This window comes from Eremothecium cymbalariae, chromosome 5, assembly GCF_000235365.1.
Source record: "Eremothecium cymbalariae DBVPG#7215 chromosome 5, complete sequence".
Taxonomy (NCBI): Eukaryota; Fungi; Ascomycota; class Saccharomycetes; order Saccharomycetales; family Saccharomycetaceae; genus Eremothecium; species Eremothecium cymbalariae.
In genome coordinates, this window is record NC_016453.1 from 928,949 (window position 1) to 948,397 (window position 19,449).

Genomic DNA, 19,449 nt, shown 5'->3' on the forward strand with positions numbered 1-19,449 from the left:
GAAGCGATGCCTCGAAAAACCATTTTAGTAGAATAGGCTGTGTGTAGTAGTAGCCTTGGAATTTTCAAATGTGGCCATGGAACTGAACTATGCTCTGAGGCGACATAGTGTGCATCTAATGTTATCAGAGGCCGGGGTTACTTGTACATGGATTGATTGTCCAGGATTGTCCAGTAGGGCCAATCCGTTGGTCTCCCTTATAACTGCGGTGTTGAAATTTTAAATATTGGTTTATATATGGGCACCCCTTTTTTGCTACAACTTGTATCATTTCGTAACTCTGCGTTTGCTACGAACTATTCTTGATCCGGGCATAGTAATTTATATTTATTTATACATATATATATAAATATATGCAGGCAGCAGAAAACGATAATGTTGTCACTTTTTTGCAGAGTAAGTGATACAAAAGATACGACCAATACTAGGGAGTTAGTGGAGTTAGTATAAGACATGTACGGCAAAACAGATGGAGGGCCACCTGCGTATACTCCTCACTCTGGTGAGCCGCAACGGCCAGGACAATATCAGGGACAACCACAGCAGCAATATCAATTTAGACAGGACCAGTACTATGACTTAGACCATCCAGGTCCAGGAGCTCCAATTGGAGGTGACAGCTTTGAAGAAAAGTTTCCCACGGAGGCAAATAATAAGTTGAAGTTTAATGACTGGCCATTTACTATTGTTTTTCTTCTAACAGTGTTTGCGTTCGTTGCACTTGCATCTATCACGTTGCGTTCTTGGTCACAGACATACTCACAAACAGGATCAGGCATTTATGATGGATCTGACACTGGTACTCTCAATACGAACTCTGCTATAATGCTGATTTTATCTTGTTTAATTGCGCTAGCATTTGCAGTACTAGGGTTTGTGCTGGCTGGAATGTTTACTAAAGCGTTCATTTATTTGGGTATGGTTGTAAATATTGTTTCAGGGTTATGTACAGCTATGGCATTCTTTGCAATGAAGTATTGGTCCGGAGGTATCATTTTCTTGCTGTTGACACTGTTTACAGCGTTCTGTTTCTGGTCTATGAGGTCGAGAATCCCCTTAAGCGTGGCCATACTAAAAACAGTTATGTCTGTTATGAAGAAGTATCCTCAAACATGGATCGTTTCTTTACTTGGTACTATAGTGGCAGGAGCATTTTCCGTGCTCTTCTCTGCAGTTATTGTGGCAACTTACATAAAGTACGACCCTGAGTCAAACAATGAAGGATGCAACGTTAGTGGTGGTGGATGTTCTCGCGGTAAACTAATTGGTATGCTAGTTCTGGTATTCTTCTGTGGGTTTTACATTTCAGAAGTTATTAGGAATGTGATTCATTGTACTGTTTCGGGTATTTATGGAAGTTGGTACTATTTTGGTAAGTCTGATCAAGGTATGCCACGCTGGCCAGCATTCGGTGCTTTTAAGAGAGCCATGACTACTTCTTTCGGCTCTATCTGTTTTGGTTCTCTTATTGTTTCTCTAATCCAACTAGTGAGGCAACTAATTAATATGATCAGAAGTGGTCTTGTTTCTGGCTTGGCTGACAGTGGTTGGAGTCAGTGCTTATGGATGATTGCAGATATGATTATCGGAACGTTCGAATGGTTGGTTGAATACTTCAACCATTATGCTTACTCTTTTATTGCCTTGTATGGTAAGCCATATATTCGTGCAGCCAAGGAAACATGGCACATGATAAGAGAGAAGGGTATCGACGCTTTGATAAACGACAACTTAATCAACCTGGCACTTGGTTTCTACACTCTATTTGTGGGCTATATGACCTCTTTCTTTGCGTATCTGTTCTTGAGATTTACGAAGCCAAAGTACAACTCCGATGGCAATTTCAATGCAGTATTGATGGCATTCTCTTTCATAATCGCAATGCAAGTCACTCACATCGCTACTGAAACTATACGGTCTGGTACTGCAACTTTCTTCGTTGCTTTAGGTAACGACCCTGAAATCTTCCGTGTTTCCTATCCTCAGAGATTTGATGAAATATTCAGAGCATATCCCGGTGTACTAAACAAGCTATCTCATCAACATGTCTAAGGATTATAAATGCAGCTTTATGTTCTCCTATAATAATGTCTTAATAGTTATCAAAAAATAATCGCTGTGATTTAATGATAGCATAGGTTTACTCAGTTCTTCAGAGAGATCTCCTGAGATACAAAGAGGTTGAAGAAGGCAGTTCTTGAACATTAAACGGGCTAGAATATGTTATAGAATTACAACCCAGTTGTATTATTTATTGCCTGAGCATTAAATTCTAACTCTTATTTTTTACTATATTTAACCTCTACAGTAGGCGCTTTATACTTACAATCTATACCCTTTAATGAAAGTAACTTTCAGCGGATAATAGATGTATAAAATCACGCCATCTATCTATATAGATACATTTAATGTTCTTGCTATCTTATGAAATGAGAACCAGGGAAATTAGTTCTGTTATATGCTCGAAAAATGAAGCATATTGATGAGTTTCCAGTAGAGATTAAGCAGCTTTTACTAAAATATGCACCGGAACTAAGTTCGGCATCCAGAGAATATTATGTTTTACTAAATAGACGGCAGCCTTACAAATTATCACCCATTGAAATGCTTCCAATTTCTATAAAGCTAAGAATATTATGGTTTGCGTCTGATATGCGGTTTGCTTCAAGGGAATGGTATTGTCTGCATAATGAACTTTATAGAAAAAAATGTAAGCAGCTCGAAACAGATCGTTGGACCTTTAGACACTTAACAATAGCAAGACAAGTCCAACATTGTTGTCCTGGCTTTGAGCCTCTGCGTCGTCTATGTTGTCAGCACTATAGAAGAGCTTCCACGTGTTGCGATGCTAATGAAATAGTGTCAGTGTTACCATACGTATCTGACTCGTGGTATTATATTTATAAAAACCTACAAGATTGTGTGTCAACATGTTGATGAATGTTTTGCAGACTGTTGAACATCCATGTAGTATCGTTGTTGCTAAGCAGCTGGGATTATAGGTATTTCTTTGAAGAAATGGATAGCAGTATAGCTACGTTTGATTGGGATTGAATTTATCTTTAAGTGAAACTTAAATAAGTCTGCTTTTATTTATAATTTACAAAAGGTTTGTAGCTTTCATAGCTTTTAATAACCCTAAAAATTCAGGATATTCACTAATAATTGATTAATCAGCACAATCCAAAAATTGGGCTACAATATGTCAATGGCATACCAGAATCAAATTTGGAACTTCAACTTAGTGGTTATAAATCACACAGTTTTTTTTATTGCACCTCCTGTTTTTTGTCAATCATTTATATAGTCTGGGAGATACATGTTTCCTCAGGTACCACCCAATAAAATCTTTAATATTGTTTCTCACTCTCCTATAATCTTTTTGTATCAATGCACTGCCAATACTCATCAGCTTATTTTTCTCATTAGCAGACACTGGTCTTAATATTCCTAAGGAATCAGATAACCACTGCATACAGATGGACGGATCATTATTATTTGCTTCAGTGGCCAATTTAAACAATTTAACAAGCAATCCAATTGCTTCAGGATGAGCGTTACTGTTGAGGTTTGATGTTAAACCACAAATGGTCACAGATACAACTTGACTTCCTTTTTGTAAAACCATAATATTGAGCACGTTCGCTCTCCATTCTACTGGTACAATATCAATCTCCATCGTAGATATTGGCGGCGCTTCGTACCCCCAGGATAGTATCTCGTCTAGACAACGTATTACAGTAATATAACAATCAAAATTGCTTAATTTATCAAGACATTGCAGGGCACAGTCAACAACTGAACCAACCAATTCAGTAGTTGTTATAAACTGTTTTGGATAAAACATTATGATGTCTAGTACCATTAAAAAGAAATCTTGGACATTTTCAAAGTACATGTCTATCTCAGAAGGGTTTATCTTGGAGAAATTGTTTAGGAAGGTCTCACATTGGGAACATGCAAAGCACCATACTGCTTGTTTGAGTTCTGGAGGAATAGGATATGACTCATCGTCGCCAAATACATAGATAAGAGAACCTGAACACCAGAGATATGAACCTAGGCCTGTCTTAGCATAGTTTTGTGCCAACATTTCAACAACCATTGGGAGAATTGATTCTAAGAAAATATGATATTTTTCAAAAAGTCTCCGAAGTAACTTCATTATTCTTTCAACGATAATTGTATTTGTTGCACCTCCTTCATAGTTTAATAGATCAGAAGCGAGATTCCATATGGATTCAATATACGGTAGTAACGGCTCTGCTCCTTGGCTTGGGTATTCATAACGTGGTCTGAGGGACTCGAATATAGCAAACGTTAAATCAATGAGGTCTGCAAGTCTAACAGAAGCATCTTTATCGGTTGGATGAGCCTTCCAAGACTCTACAGCCCGTTGAAGCCTTTCGGAATGTGGTTTAGAGAAGAGTTCAAATGCTTGTGTAAATGTTTCAATTGGTTGCTCATTAATTACAGAACTTAATCCTTGACAAACCTCAAACATGCACATCATATCGACAACAGGTTCAATTTTCCACGTAAAATCTATCAGTTGTTCCACATAGTTGCTCAACAGAGATGAACAGTCCTGACAAAAATACATTAATGCATGTGAAGAAGCGGTGAATAAATCTGCATCATTATTCGTGGTTTGGAACCCATTAAAAATATAATTCAACTCCATTTCCAATAATTCAGGATGTTTATTAGTCCACTCTGTGTATCTGCCGAGAACTAACGTGACTGCATATCTGATCTTAGGATGCTCTGGCAAATTACACAAAATTTGGAATATCTGCGGTAAAATTGTATTCTCCGTGGTGGGAATTTCTTGACCCATTGTCCGTAAGGAAAATAATGGAGCCTCCAACTTTTGCCATTGCATAGTTGAGACATCCTGGGCTAGGTTAGCCTCAATCATCTGAAACGGCTGAGTTAACGCTTTAATTGGCCCGACAACTGCTGTACAGTCCTTTAACACATCACCCATATCGTAACGGAATTCTCTATACTTGTCTTCATCTTCTTTATTTGGAAATGATTCCTCTGGATATTCCAAGTGCATAATAATACCATTTATTAACTGAACGTAGATGTCTTGATATTGTTGTTTCTGTTGCGAATAGCGAGCTAAAACTAGCATCTGCTTCAAATTAAACCAGAACGGAAAGGTATATTTAACAACGTCTAAGTCGGTGTTTTTACAAGTAAGTAGTAAAATTACCTGCACTAATGGTTTGAAAGTCTGCGGATCCTTACCAATAAACACACACCATGACTCGCCTGCTTCGACAAACAATCTGGTCAACGCATCCATCATATCTTCATATTCGCTCCAATCTTGAACAGTTTCAATCGGAGGTAATAGTTTACTTTGAAGAAGCATTAATTGATCATACAACATCTTTATCATTTCCACATTTGCAACATCTCTTGTTTCCCTAAGAAGAACAGACAAACATTCAACAGCTGCTTCAAAAGTATCCGGATAGTCAGTGTAAGATTCAAAAAGCGCTTGAAACACCATATTAATTAATGGTGTAACTGTAAGCATTTGTTCAATTGGAAACTCGTAAATCCATGTGCTCAAACAATTCAAAACTTGTTCCAGTTTAACTTCAGATTCCTCACCAGCAACATCAATACACGAGATTAAGAAATTTAACACGTCTTCCGCTATTTGGTTAATAAGTTCATGCGTTCTTGATTTAAATTCATCTTCTGACAAAGGAGTGGATTTCATGTCTAAGGTTTCCTCAGGTAAAATCTTTAAGAAGCAAAGTAGTTTGACAGGATATGGATTTAGAACCGTAATAATCTCACCAATGGGATTTCTCCATTCCAAATATTGGATTGATAGTCGAGCCATCGTCACGGAAAGTTGGGTGATAATCAACTTGTTTGAATGTTGAACTAACAACTGTAACATAGACTGCTTAAACGGCTCAAGGTTACCTTCTAATTGGTTTAGATCATAAGTCACCTTATTTCGCAAAGTTTGAGATGCAAATATTTGCACATCTAAAGGCTCTAATTTCCCTCGAGATAGAACTGTGTGGCATAACTGCCATGCATCGACTGTCTTTTGAAACTGTTCCAAAAACTGCAAAGCGGAATTCTTCTCTTCCTGCCGTACATTCGAAGAAATACATTGTAATGCCTGTTTGACATCCTCAATCTGGTAGGCCATGTTGAGTCTCACTCCCTATGCTAATATGCCTTATATTACTTCTGGTTTTATCCTTGTTAAAGTAACAGTAAAGCGATAATAAAAGTTATGAAGGCGTAAAAATTTTTGTATGATTGTCCAGAAACTAGCTGAACTTTATTGAGTGTGGTACCTATATTACATATTCGATACTTAAAAAGGTGAAGTTTGTAAAGGAACCTGAGAACCTAGGTATCTGCGAGTATCGTTTTAACCGAGTAATTATAGTTTTAGTTCATGTGTTATTCTTCCTTTGCAATGCTGATTGTGCATTTGTAAAAGATGAAAGTTTCGGTTTCCAGATTGAAAAGAAACCGACTAAAGCATAAGTGACATAAAGGATCAAGAACAAAACATTAGACGATAAAGATAGTCTAGAATATAAGTTAGGGCAACTAAGATGTCAGGAAAACAGCAGAAAACCATGATGCCTCCTATTAACTGCATTTACAGTCACCTTCAGCAGCAGTCAACGGTGAAATTTTGGCTGTATCAGCAATCACAAATGAGGATCAAAGGAAAAATTAGTGGATTTGATGAGTTTATGAACGTAGTAATAGATGATGCTTTGGAACTACCAATAGATGAGAAAACTGGAGCCGAACTTCCAGACAAGGCAGTCAAGTTGGGCAGAATTTTGCTGAAAGGAGATAACATCACACTCATTTCGGCATCTGACTGAAGGATAATTTTTCAAAGGTGCTCTTGTGAGTATCATAACATATGAGAAAGTTGCGATAGAATGTGTATTTTTGATGCCATTCCTTGTATTAATAAAACTATATACACTGTGAAATATAGAGCTGAAATTGCATTTCTATTTACATGTTTTTATTATTTGAAAGGGGCTTTGCTTCACTGTGTGATCTGGTTTGTTGAACCAGAGTTCGAAGATGCAGATTGCGATGATTCAGTTGCAGCCTTTTCAATATTTTGCTTAGATTCCGAAAGTCCTTCATTTAATTCACCAGTTAAAAAGTCTTTAATGATTGGGAAACCATCGTGAAGGCCATTGGCCAGAGTACCATAGAGGCTGTCTGTAACGCTCTGATCCCCGAAAGATGCACGATTTGCCAATGTGACATGTAGATTCTTTTTCATATATTCCACATTATCATTGGTAAAAAGTTCTTCAATCTTTTCAGTCAGCTGCTTTTCAGTAACTATGAAACAATTAGCAGCGTTATACAAGGACACTAAATCAGCAAACTTACGCTCTTTTGATTTGAATTCAATCAGCTCCCTATTATATTTTCTTTTGAGATCTACTAGTTTCTGTTCCTCAGCAGTTCTAGGCCTCATTAACGGCCCTTTAATTAAATCTTCCAACATAGGAACAGTCAGATCGCTGGAACGGTTCTGGTTAACTTTCTTTAAATGTTGCTGACGCTCCGCATGCAGTAGTTCCTGCCGCTTCAGCATCAGCCTTTCTTGTTTCAATATCCTTTGTTCCTCCTTACGAAGTGATTCCGATAAGTACTCCCTACGTATTTCCGCCATACGTTGTTTGGTTAATTGATTAGGCGTAGTTGCAATTTTCCCTTTTTTAGGATGTGGTACCGTTTTCTCAATTAATTCTTCAACATCAATGAATTTCACTTCTGGCGGATTTCTATGAGAACCAGCAGGATGCTTAATATTATCAGCATAACCTACCCCATTAATGCCTTTCGGTTTTGGCGCCCTCGTTTCTTGAAGTTTGGAGGTCTGCTTCATGGTTGGTTTCTTTAAAATAGATCGCGTAACGGGGAGAATCCCGCTCTTAAACCCAAACTTGGCGACGCCTTTCCCCATAGTTATGTATATAGAGCCTCCTATACAAGACACCGATCGTATGTCTCAGTGGAGCTTTTGAACTATTGACACTGTTGTGTTATACCACGGGAGATACATACACCAGTGTGATTAAATCTATTTACGAAAAATTTTCAGGATCACCGCACACGAGGAATATTAAATCACGTGTAAAAAGTAATATGCAGTGGTTTCAGTACCTACTATATGACTCTGAAACTCATATTCACCTCTTTCTATTGGCATCACTTTCAGTTCGATTTTGTTGCTTGTTTTCAAGTTTATGGATTTTGTCAAGGTACCATTGTACAACAATATCTTGTTTGATTCAGGAATAGGTTTCCCAGTCCGACGTTCAAAAAATTGAAATTGTACGGAAATATATTTGTTAATGGATGTGAGTTCACCTGAATCGATGTTTGCCTGTATTGAAATCTCTTCACCAATTGAAACCTTTGATTTGGGAGTAGTTAGCTCAAGCTTGTAAGGTGTCCTGCCACCGCGGTAAATTATATTAATAAAGCTGTCATCTAACTTTGGTATGAATGAACGAAAGTCTACCGAACCTATATCAGAATTGATTTCCCATTGACATTTTAGCCTTGATAGGATGTATTCTCTGCACCAAAATTTAATTCTCAATTCTTGTTCTTGTCCCTTAGTTAAGCCGCTATGTACAAACTGTCTACCAGTGACAATTGCAGGAATAGGTTTCTTTTCAAACTTAGTATCAAACCCTATCTTCTTAATGGGTATAATAAGCCTTCTAGAATGATACGTTCCAAGTACATGTTCATCCGCTTTAAAGCTGTCATATCCAAGTCTTAAGGTTGTCTTGTTGATCCATGAGTTTCTAACGTCCAGCAACATTAGAGCAAAATCAGAGAAAGTGAGATCATGCTCGGCACATTCTTGTTTTACATACCGAATCCAATCAATATGGATGGAATCAGGTAATTCCTCATGTAGAGATATGATTTCCATATTGGTGATTTCGACACTTCGCTTTATTGTAATATTAAATGGAATCGATAATTGTTTGATAAAAGCAACACTATTATCCTCTCCCCTACACCCATAGGTGAATATAATTTCAAACTGTTCAAGCTCCAAGGTAGCATTTGTTATATCAATTTCAATATCAATATTGAGTACTTCATTAGGCTTTACCTCAGTTGGTAAATTTAGAACCCTAATAAAATTCTCGTGCAGTAACTTTAATTGTAACTCTGTATCATGTAACTCATCAGCCATAGTATTCCTCCAGTAGTCATGTTTCAATTGCTTTTCAACGTTAGTAGTACTGGAAATCATCAAATAATTTGCTGCTTTTGATAACGAAGAATTGTGTATTTTCAAAGTGAATTGTTTTTTTGAGCCCTCCAAGGCCATACAGGAATAGTTTGGTAAACTTGATGATAAAACTTCCAGCTGGGGTTGTTCTTGAATAACTGAGAAGCAATATTCTCCAAGATCGGCTCTTTGATCAAATGCAGGATTTATCTGTTCAAGTTGGCAAATTGGATACTCTCTTGCTGGCAGTTGGAACACACCAATTTTTAAATGCGTTATCTTATATATAGAGGTAGTCTCATTTATGAATACAATGGGATAATGTATTGTACGGATATTGCCTGGTTTCACAATGATTGGAGATTCATTAGTAATATCGTTTGTTAAAAGTTTCATGATCTTTGCATCTTCATCACAAAAAGATAAAGATGTAATCTCTAGGTTACACTTGAATGGATTCTGAACAGAAAAACTAAGTTCTGCTGTCTCTGACACCAAAAAAGTATTACACCAATTTTGAGGCCGCTCAACAGCAGCTAAGTTTGCATCCTTAAATGGGTTGAAAACTTGATCATCATTCAAATCAATAGTTTTTCCATTTTCTATGACCTTCCTGATAGGTATTTCTTTATCATGATCGGTTTTTATTAGCCTTACCTTCCTTAATATAAATGGATCCCAGTATTCAACTTTCTCCTTTGAGTTTTCCGCTGGAGCTAGTATAGACTTGACCAAATTAGCTTCTTCAATCTGGGTCAAAAGGTGTGAATAACGAGTAATAGCCCATTTGGAAAACCTTATAACATCATCATTTTTGTTCGTCTTCTGTGCAACGTTTATCAATAACATCAAGACATTCTTTTGTAATGTGAACCATTTGATTTCCCTTGCATCACTTGTATTAGATTCTGGTGTCCAAGACTTTATATCATAAGTCTCCAGAATGTCATCAACCAATATATCATATTCAGAACACCATGGAACTTGGTCTAGATGTGTTAAGAGTGACGAAAGTAACTTTCTAATCACAAAGGCTCTCTTTCTGCTAAATTCCAAAACTTTGTAAATGGATGCTAGCCCGAGGTACAACCGAATCTGCATTGAAATATCCAAATATTTTAATTGAAGTTCGAAGAATCTGTTAGAAAGCTGATAAATTTCCATCTTTGAATACAAACAAGGATCCATGCTCTCACATCTTTCATAATTTTGCGAAATACCAAGTACAACTGAATTTAATACAGACTCAGATAGGAAGGATCCGGTGCTACATTCACACATAAATCTTAAAATTCTCAATAAATTTTGGCAGTACACAACTTGAGGAGTATACTCTATGCTATGACTCAATGACAACTCATAATAGTGAAGGATTTTATCGTTAATAGCTTTCAGCACATTCCCCAAAAGAGTTTCATTGGAATTGAACGGGGTAGAGGCAACACCACTATTGGAACTTCTTGGAGATTGATGAGACCCAAATGTAGTATTACCATTCGAAGACGTCGAACTGCGCTGGGATGGTGAAGTATTTGTTGAAGCAGTAATTGATTTAGAAGGACACATTAAAGTAACAATGGCAGGTATCTGAAATTGAACATTCAAGTAGGACAATAAGATCATGGAAATAGCGACTCCCTCTAAAGAACTACCTAACCATAAGTAGTCATGTATCTTGTGGGCAATGGATGCCGCTTCAGAAAAGTTTGCCAATGAGTCAATATACTGGCCTGCTAATAGTTGAAAATTAGCAAGAATCTTTAACTGACGAGCTTTAGCCCGCTGTTGTGATTTGTCTGATCCAGAAGAAGCTGAAATCGCCCCATTTTTCATCGACGACTTTTTGCCCATTGAACTATTTGACTCAAGTGATCCTGAAAGCCGTTTAACTGAATTGACTGGTTTGCATACAAACGTTGTTTTGACGACTGAATTTCCACCAATAGCTCCAGGGGATCGCAGAGTTACATGTTTGTAAGAACTGTAATAATGACTTAATGCTTGCAGAAATATCCTACCTACGTCACACATAATAGTTTCCGTAGACGTTCCAAAACCAAAAACGTTACAAAATGCACCTTTCTCACGAAAAGAATCCTCGTATATTAAACAATGACTAATAGAATTTGGATACTTCTGTTCAAGAATATGCAATCTTTCTTTAGCATCTTCTTCAACAGGGCTACCCTCACATAATCCAATAACGACAAATGTCTTTCTGTAAGGCTCAAAATCATAAAGGAATAACATTGATGATTCATCCTGCAGATTTGTTTGGATATCAAAGAATAACTTACCCTGTGGGAATCTTTGTGGATTAAAATGTGAATCTGCAATCGGAGTAATGTCTACCAGTCTAACCTCTAGAACAGATCGCAATCGATCTACGTAGCTTAAAAATTTAGATCTTGGCCAATTATCACTAGCAGGTATGACGAGCACCCGAATATGTGCTGAACCGCAAACACTTTCCATCATGGCTGCCCGTCAAGGCTCCTCTTGCTTTATAGCGTAAGTATTTGTTTCGATTGCCTTTTTACTGTACGTGTTCCGGCAAAGAAATCATAAGTTCTAAACTTCCTTGTTAAATCTAGCCTTTTGCCACCGAGATTATAAACATCATAAAGGTTAGATTAAAGAAGTAATTCTAAAACTAGAGGGCAATTCAATATCAATGGCGGGTCTATCATTTGATAATTATCAGAGAAACCAGTATTTGACCGCTCAGTCTCATAAACAGCCTCAAGCTACATCGACAGGTACTACAATTGTTGGTGTAAAGTTTGAGAACGGAGTTGTAATTGCAGCTGATACCAGGTCTACCCAAGGGCCAATAGTGGCGAATAAAAACTGTGAGAAGTTGCATAAGATTTCCTCAAGGATTTGGTGTGCAGGTGCAGGTACTGCAGCAGATACAGATGCGGTTACCGGTCTAATTGGTTCAAATCTTGAATTACATTCGTTGTTTACCGGAAGAGAGCCAAGGGTTGTATCTGCTCTACAAAAGTTGAAGCAGCATTTGTTTAAGTACCAGGGCCATATTGGAGCATACTTGATTGTTGCTGGAGTTGATCCTACTGGTGCTCATTTATTTTCAGTTCATGCACATGGTTCAACAGATGTAGGCTACTACCAGAGTTTAGGATCAGGTTCGCTAGCTGCTATGGCTGTTTTGGAGGCAAATTGGAAGGAACATCTAACCAAGGAGGAAGCAATAAAATTAGCTGCAGATGCCATTGAAGCTGGTATTTGGAACGATTTAGGTTCTGGATCTAATGTCGATGTCTGTGTGATGGAAGTTGGTAAAGATGCTGAGTTATTGAGAAATTATATTACACCAAATGTTAGAGAAGCCAAGCAGAAATCTTACAAGTTCGACCGTGGCACTACAGCTGTGCTCAAGGAGTCTATTTTAGAAGTATATGATGAAGAAATAGTGACGCTCTCGTGAGTCGTTGCCAAGTAACAAAATTAGTATAAATGTAATTGGGTTCTTAACTCTGGTGTAGGATATATACAAACTATAATATATTTGCCGAGTCTAAATATGCACTATACTTTTATAAATAGAACAAGTTCTTGCATCATAGTTTGCCATTTTGCTGCAATGCTTTGATAACACCTTCTACAATAGCTACATGCTCTACCTCATGGACGCGCTGCTCATATTCAGCCAACGTTTCCCCTCCTGGCGTGATATTCAACTTCTTTACGATTAAAGGTTCTCCCTTATCAACCTCCTCAATAACATAGTGAACCATACAGCCAGCAACTATTGGCTTCTGTTCTTCGTTACATTTCAACCATGCCATCTCAATGGCGTGAGTAGTACAGTCAAACGCCCCAGGCAAAGCAGGATGTAAGTTAATAATGGAAATACCTCGTAGTTTCTTGAGGAAAGTGGGGCCTAGAATCAAAAGCCAACCTGCACATACAACTAAATCAGGCGAATCCTTTAGAATCAACTCAGCCAGATCTTCTTCAAATTGTATTCTAGCTCTAGCGCACTGCTCTACTTCTTCCTTAGGAATACCCTTTTTATACTTATACAATGAATGCACCTGAGAAGCAATACCATGTTTAGCTGCTCTCTTCAATCCATATGCCTTGGCACTAGACGAAATGACGTTAACAAATGTAACTGGCAACCGACCTTGATCCCTTGCATCGATTAAAGCTTGTAGATTTGAACCAGATCCAGATATTAAAACCGTGACCCTAGGAGCACCCATCGCAGTTTGCCAATCAACAATCTAAACCTAAAAGAACCCGCTGATTCTGCCTTCAGGATGCTGCAGAACAATGCTACCGTAGTTTTCATGTTGAGCCAATTTTCTTCAAGATGGAGCTCAGCCGTTACCACTCAAAAAGAGGCAAGAGTCAAAAAGTGATAAACCCCCACACCAAAATTCATAAACCCATATATTGAAGTAGCATGCCAGATTCAGCATGACCAAAGAGGCCAGTTTCATCTCAATACAATATCAATTAAGGTCTATTTCAATTACAACTTCAAAGTATTCGATCATAGGATTCGATAATCCCTATATACGAATTTACCGTCGCACATAATCGTAGTTGTCAAAGCTATCGAATATCAAAGTAGCTTTTAGTACTACTGAAATCGCTTTTACGAGTAAACGTATATAGCCTGCAACAGTTGACAAGCCTGAGAGACCATTAAAATTACGAGCAAAAGCACATAAGACGCTAATAGAGTGATCGTAGAAGTTTGTGCAGTGAATATAATATTTTGAATTTTTTTTCTACGACCAGCCATGAGCACTCCGATAAAACATGACATACAACTAACATGCCATGAGATGTCGTTGTTGCGGGTGCCAGAGTTGAAGGCAGTTTGCAGGTCTATTGGTCTACCATTATCTGGGCGTAAAGCAGACTTGCAACAGAGGATTAAGGAATACGTTGAAAACTCTTTGAGGCCAGGCCACATAGATCCGTTTAGGCCCAAAGCTATCCTTGCGTTAATACAGAAATCTAAGTTTGGGGATGTTTTACCCACATATGAGTCGGTTTTGCAAGCGTTAAAGACAGGTGCGTTTACTCACCCTGTGGCTACAGGGCATGCCCCACCAAATTCCTTATTCACGTACCCATCTCAGGATGCTATGTCACAGCAGAATGCTGGCCAGCAGCAACCGCAGTCACATGTACCGCCAAGGTCCATCAAAAGTCCTTCATCTAGTGTTTTCTATCCTAGCCCGTTTTACACTTTAAAAAGAATGATTACGGGTTCTCCTAAGTTAGCTACCAAGTCTCCAGGAAGAGGCACATGTAATTTTAAGTTTCGATTAAATGAGGTAGAGGTTAAACTTTTACAGGAAGGTCCTGATGCCAGATTGTTGCTCTTTTGTGGACCCATAAGCCATGGCAATCGGGTTCATATTCAGTTTCCACATCCAAATGAAATTAAATTGAATGACAACATGATAAAAGATAATGTTCGTGGTTTGAAAAATAAGATAGGGACTGCAAAGCCCGCAGATTTGACTCCCTATGTTAGGCTAAATCTTGATAACTATCTCCAGTTGGTCTACGCATTTACTAAAGAGGACTATTTGGTGTATTTATACATTGTGACAATGAATAACTCTGAAAAGATTTTGCAAGGTGTATCATCTCATCCAAAGATAGTGAAACCTGCAACACTAGCATATATTAAGAAACTTCTAAATGAAGAAGAAGATGATGATTTGATGACCACGTCTACTGTTATGACCTTACAATGCCCTATTTCATATTCTAGAATGAAATATCCAGTCAAATCTATACATTGTGATCATTTGCAGTGTTTTGATGCCATGTCATTTATCCTTTCGCAAATGCAAATACCAACCGCGCAATGTCCAGTATGCCAGAAATCAATTGAAATTAAAGATTTGGCTATCTGTGAATTCGTAAATGATATAATTAAAGCATCAGACGAAGATATTGAGCAGGTTGAAATTCATCAAGATGGTTCCTGGACCGTCAATATTGAAGAATTGGACGCACAGCAAAATCCTCCAAAGGTTGCGGAAACTGAGGGCCAGACAGATATGAAAGATGAAGATATCGATGAAGTTATACTAGAAGATGATATGTCGTTTGGTAAAGCAAATACGGCGGAACCTATTATCATATCTTTAGATAGTGATGAGGATGACGAGGATGTCCCTTTAAACAGAGAAGCTAACACATCAAACCCAGAAGCAGTAAGCCGAAGCATCCAATCACCATCAACACGGGCTCGAAATCCTACAGGATCCCTGGGAGCAGGATCGTCATCAAAACCAAATGATCCGAATAACACAAGGCTAACAAATGATGTTACCTTGAGTTCCCGATTGGATCCTAGTCAGCCATTTGGAAATTCATCAACACATACTAATGTGAACAGAAATATATCCGGATCTACGAATCAAACCTCCGGTACTGTTCCATTATTATCTTCGTCTTCATCTTCATTGTCTGCATCACCTCCTAATTTATCTGGGCATCCTTCCGGAGCTACAGTTGAAGGCCGTGTGTCACCTCCAAATGTGAATAGTAATATATCAGAAAGGGCTGCCAACAATATAAGACCTCGCGGTGGTTCTAAAATCCCTCGGGACAAACAAACTTCGCTAAATCTACATGGTGCTTTAAATGACCCAGATACTCGCACACTTGATCCTTTAAGGAATCCGTCTGCCAATTCTACCACATTGACTAATGAGAGAACAAATTCGGTTTCCTTTAATAGCTCGGCGGCAGAAGAAACAGGTGTTTCACCCACAACAGAGAAAAGCATAATTCCAAATATCTTGGGTAAAGCCCCACTGAACAACAATCATAGAGCTAATGAATATAAAAGTAATCGTATTCCGATTACTAGGGACAATCCACCGTTAAACCTGAATGACGACCATTCGGTTTTATTTGGAAGTAGCACAGCAGAATCATCGAACACATCATCGCTATCTAATTCAAACCTATTAGAACCCACCTCTAATGTACTTGCAACAAGTGGAACATCTACTAGCGATAGTAATATATCCTCATCATCTAGAAGCAAAGAAAATGTTACTAAAAATCTTCCAGATGGTTCTGGTCAGCAAACACATACCACGAATTTCAAAACTTACGACAAACCTGCAGTGGATGAACATGTTCAGCGCTCTACTTCAGCCTCGGCGAACGTTATGTTAACAACCCTTGATGGAAAGACTAAAAACCTGAATACCGATTCATCGCATCGCGATAAAACACTGATTTCTAATTTTAAAGGGCCTACAGCGCAAGTGACAATTATATCAACTCCCTCGGAACGTAGTCGCTTATCGTCCACACCATCTGGCGATTCTTCTACAATAAGCCCTAGATTACCTCCTTTACCACTTATGAATGTACATCCCATCAATGGCAATGCCCCACTTACAAGCAAGGAGAAATCATTAGGATCTTCAAATAGTTCCTCGGTAACGAAGGGAAACGCTATATACAACAGTAGACAAAAGAAGCCTCCTGTTTCGCCTTTTATTCCCAGAAAATATACCAGCGTGGTACCAAGAAAGCGCGAGTTATCGGGAACTGAAGCTACTAGTTGTGCCACCAAATCAGGCGTGCAGACCGGTAACGCGTCTGGAAATAGTTCTCGGATGCGCTGAATATATATTTATTGATTCAAGGTGGCTCGTCCATGTAACATTTGATGTTTTACACTTCAAGAATTCGCCTAGTGCTTTCTGGAGAGAAACGAATGTGCATGTGATAGTCTTTATCCGATTTAATTTGTATTCGTACTGTTTGCTGGTCGAGAAATTGATACTTCCCCAATTTGTAACAGTACACACCATTTAATATAGCAACATTGAAAAGAGACCCCGACATATACGAACATTAATGTTAGAGATAAAGAGTACATAATTATATTAACATATAGTTGGTGAATTACATTTAGGCCATATTAGAAACACAATAATAAATTTCGCAGAATAAGTTTGCATAAACCTATTTAATAAAAGGAATACCAACTCCCACTGCCTTTTTGTAGGATGCGTATTCGGCACCAAAAAATCTCATCAAATAGTGTTCCTCAAACTGAATCCTCTTACTGAAAAATCTCCACAACAGGAAGATATATAATACAAAAGAGACCGGGTTCAAGAGTAGAGCCTGTGTGCCTAATGCCCACCAGAAATATCCAAGATAGGAGGGATGGCGGGACCAGCTGTATAGCCCACTTTTCACTAATTTATGATCCGAATTCCGAGTTGTCTTCACTTCATGCGAAAACGATTGTCCTGCAGTAATCATCGCCTTAGACCTCACATATTGACCAAATAAGATAAGAATAATTCCGAACGCAACAACCAGCATATGGAATCCGTTGTACCTGGTCGACTTCCACTCCCGATACAAGTAGAATTCAATAGCATACTCACTTGTCGCGAAAATGTGCGCAAACGCATAAGTCTTACCATTGTTAATCAAAAAGGACTCTGAGTTAACTTTACCAGGGTTATACAGGGCAGTAATATAATACTCCAGGTAATGAAACACTGCCATAGCAATGATGTACACATTGAAGTTTTTAAAATTCACATAATTAAATAGACCACAGCCAAGGCCCAGAAAAATTCCCAAAACATATGCAGTAGAACAGATTACATGTAGGGGGTTTTTGGTGATGTTCGGATAGGGCTTGCCATCAATGATAACTGGTATATCTTCTTCGGTCGACATATTCTGCTGATGAACTATGGATTTTTAAATTAGTTAACAGTTGCAATGGATGGAAATTCTGACCTTTTTTAACGCTCTGGTGCTTGCTCTATCTTTGCGCTGTGCTTGCGCCGTCCGACTTTGACAGTTTCACTATCAAAGCAAATTTATGAGTTGGTCTGATTCCCGTGACCTTACATCCCCTTACAGTCACTTGATTTATTAATAACAAACATCATATACTACGAACGAACGAACCTTGAGACGCAGCAGTATATATCTTGTGCTGCAGGATCCTTGAAAGGGCATTTGGAGGGGTTGAAAAGTGGTGTTGGTCTCGGTTTGATAACCCCACAGCAGGTGTAGAAGGAGGAGAGGGCGTCGGTGGCCAAGTCGATAGAGCTTGGTGACGATATTTGTTACCACTTATTGAGAGCATCTTGTTTCGTTGTGTAAATTGTAGCATCTCAGACTGCATAATTTGTTCATGCATTTGACGCAACTCGAAATGCTCTTATATCCACCGCATATCGAGCATACGGTTATCACAGGTAAAACCTTGGAAATTTTTTTATTGTAGACATTGTTGTATATGATGCTCTTGTTTACCTGGTCCAATGTATCCAAATAGCTGCTTAAGGGCCTTCTAGAAGACAGTGTTTTCTTCAATGCTACAATTCGGTTTGTATTCTTTCTCTTCGGTACGGGAGGTTTTGTGCAATGGTACATCAACTGTATGTTTTTTGGCAATTCAAATTTGTTTCTGGCTCTGTTTACTGAAGCATTCTGTGGCAGTACTGAACCTGTTGAAATTTCGGTGTTTGCCTGATCAATACGATCCTTGTTTATACCTGTGATAATGCTCATGAGGTATGACACATCCCTTATTTCTGCAAAGTTTTCTGTATCAAGCTCCATAAATCTCTTATTTGACTTTAGTAATTCATGCTGCGAGTAGCGGTCCAATCCTCCTGAGCTTCTATCATTCTCTGCACTTATATTGCTATCTGATTGTTTATTCTGATTGTATATCTTATTTTCCAAGTCCGCCAATGAATAGTTGACCCTTTTATTTGACCTGTGGGAATTGCTTGAGGATGACTTAGAAATCCGGTTTCTGTAAGACGGAGTGAGAGAGTTAAGGCTGCTAAAATAAAGATGAGGGTTGTAAGTTCTCGGGTTGATTTCCTCAACAAAGCCCATGGTATGGACTCAATAGTGATATTCTTATCCTGATACTTAGTTGACTATAAATAACCTTCGAAAATTATTCCTATGTTTTCATGATATTTCAATAAAACTTTCAAGCTCATTAGCACTGATCTTGTGTTACCCGGTTCTATTAAAGTGAATTATGCAGTACGTCCATGGAACCTTAATACTAAAGCCTAGGACATTTCAGGAATGGTGGGCAGCATTCAAGTGTACTACTATATGATTCGTTCAAT

The 19,449-nt window shown here is 38.2% G+C and overlaps 11 protein-coding genes across 11 annotated transcripts; 5 read left to right on the forward strand and 6 right to left on the reverse strand.

The window, feature by feature from the left end:
• Window positions 1-453: 453 nt before the first annotated feature.
• On the forward strand, window positions 454-2,052 carry PNS1 (Pns1p; the record flags this gene model as incomplete). Its single annotated transcript, XM_003646970.1, has 1 exon — window positions 454-2,052. One exon carries the CDS (start codon window positions 454-456, stop codon window positions 2,050-2,052), a length of 1,599 nt encoding a protein of 532 aa, XP_003647018.1.
• Window positions 2,053-2,469: 417 nt separating this feature from the next.
• Ecym_5453 (uncharacterized protein) lies at window positions 2,470-2,937 on the forward strand (the record flags this gene model as incomplete). Its single annotated transcript, XM_003646971.1, has 1 exon — window positions 2,470-2,937. One exon carries the CDS (start codon window positions 2,470-2,472, stop codon window positions 2,935-2,937), a length of 468 nt encoding a protein of 155 aa, XP_003647019.1.
• Window positions 2,938-3,295: 358 nt separating this feature from the next.
• On the reverse strand, window positions 3,296-6,190 carry MTR10 (mRNA transport regulator MTR10; the record flags this gene model as incomplete). Its single annotated transcript, XM_003646972.1, has 1 exon — window positions 3,296-6,190. The coding sequence occupies one exon, from the start codon at window positions 6,188-6,190 to the stop codon at window positions 3,296-3,298; it is 2,895 nt and encodes a 964-aa protein (XP_003647020.1).
• A 418-nt stretch (window positions 6,191-6,608) lies between these two features.
• On the forward strand, window positions 6,609-6,890 carry SME1 (mRNA splicing protein SME1; the record flags this gene model as incomplete). The annotated part of the gene is made up of 1 exon (XM_003646973.1): window positions 6,609-6,890. One exon carries the CDS (start codon window positions 6,609-6,611, stop codon window positions 6,888-6,890), a length of 282 nt encoding a protein of 93 aa, XP_003647021.1.
• A 173-nt stretch (window positions 6,891-7,063) lies between these two features.
• On the reverse strand, window positions 7,064-8,002 carry PET123 (mitochondrial 37S ribosomal protein mS26 PET123; the record flags this gene model as incomplete). Its single annotated transcript, XM_003646974.1, has 1 exon — window positions 7,064-8,002. The coding sequence occupies one exon, from the start codon at window positions 8,000-8,002 to the stop codon at window positions 7,064-7,066; it is 939 nt and encodes a 312-aa protein (XP_003647022.1).
• Window positions 8,003-8,161: 159 nt separating this feature from the next.
• Window positions 8,162-11,773, reverse strand: TRS120 (TRAPPII-specific subunit TRS120; the record flags this gene model as incomplete). The annotated part of the gene is made up of 1 exon (XM_003646975.1): window positions 8,162-11,773. One exon carries the CDS (start codon window positions 11,771-11,773, stop codon window positions 8,162-8,164), a length of 3,612 nt encoding a protein of 1,203 aa, XP_003647023.1.
• A 196-nt stretch (window positions 11,774-11,969) lies between these two features.
• PUP1 (proteasome core particle subunit beta 2) lies at window positions 11,970-12,746 on the forward strand (the record flags this gene model as incomplete). The annotated part of the gene is made up of 1 exon (XM_003646976.1): window positions 11,970-12,746. One exon carries the CDS (start codon window positions 11,970-11,972, stop codon window positions 12,744-12,746), a length of 777 nt encoding a protein of 258 aa, XP_003647024.1.
• A 133-nt stretch (window positions 12,747-12,879) lies between these two features.
• ADE8 (phosphoribosylglycinamide formyltransferase) lies at window positions 12,880-13,527 on the reverse strand (the record flags this gene model as incomplete). The annotated part of the gene is made up of 1 exon (XM_003646977.1): window positions 12,880-13,527. The coding sequence occupies one exon, from the start codon at window positions 13,525-13,527 to the stop codon at window positions 12,880-12,882; it is 648 nt and encodes a 215-aa protein (XP_003647025.1).
• A 546-nt stretch (window positions 13,528-14,073) lies between these two features.
• Window positions 14,074-16,944, forward strand: NFI1 (SUMO ligase NFI1; the record flags this gene model as incomplete). The annotated part of the gene is made up of 1 exon (XM_003646978.1): window positions 14,074-16,944. The coding sequence occupies one exon, from the start codon at window positions 14,074-14,076 to the stop codon at window positions 16,942-16,944; it is 2,871 nt and encodes a 956-aa protein (XP_003647026.1).
• Window positions 16,945-17,287: 343 nt separating this feature from the next.
• STE14 (protein-S-isoprenylcysteine carboxyl O-methyltransferase) lies at window positions 17,288-18,022 on the reverse strand (the record flags this gene model as incomplete). Its single annotated transcript, XM_003646979.1, has 1 exon — window positions 17,288-18,022. The coding sequence occupies one exon, from the start codon at window positions 18,020-18,022 to the stop codon at window positions 17,288-17,290; it is 735 nt and encodes a 244-aa protein (XP_003647027.1).
• A 405-nt stretch (window positions 18,023-18,427) lies between these two features.
• VPS71 (Vps71p) lies at window positions 18,428-19,204 on the reverse strand (the record flags this gene model as incomplete). Its single annotated transcript, XM_003646980.1, has 1 exon — window positions 18,428-19,204. The coding sequence occupies one exon, from the start codon at window positions 19,202-19,204 to the stop codon at window positions 18,428-18,430; it is 777 nt and encodes a 258-aa protein (XP_003647028.1).
• Between the last annotated feature and the right edge of the window lie 245 nt (window positions 19,205-19,449).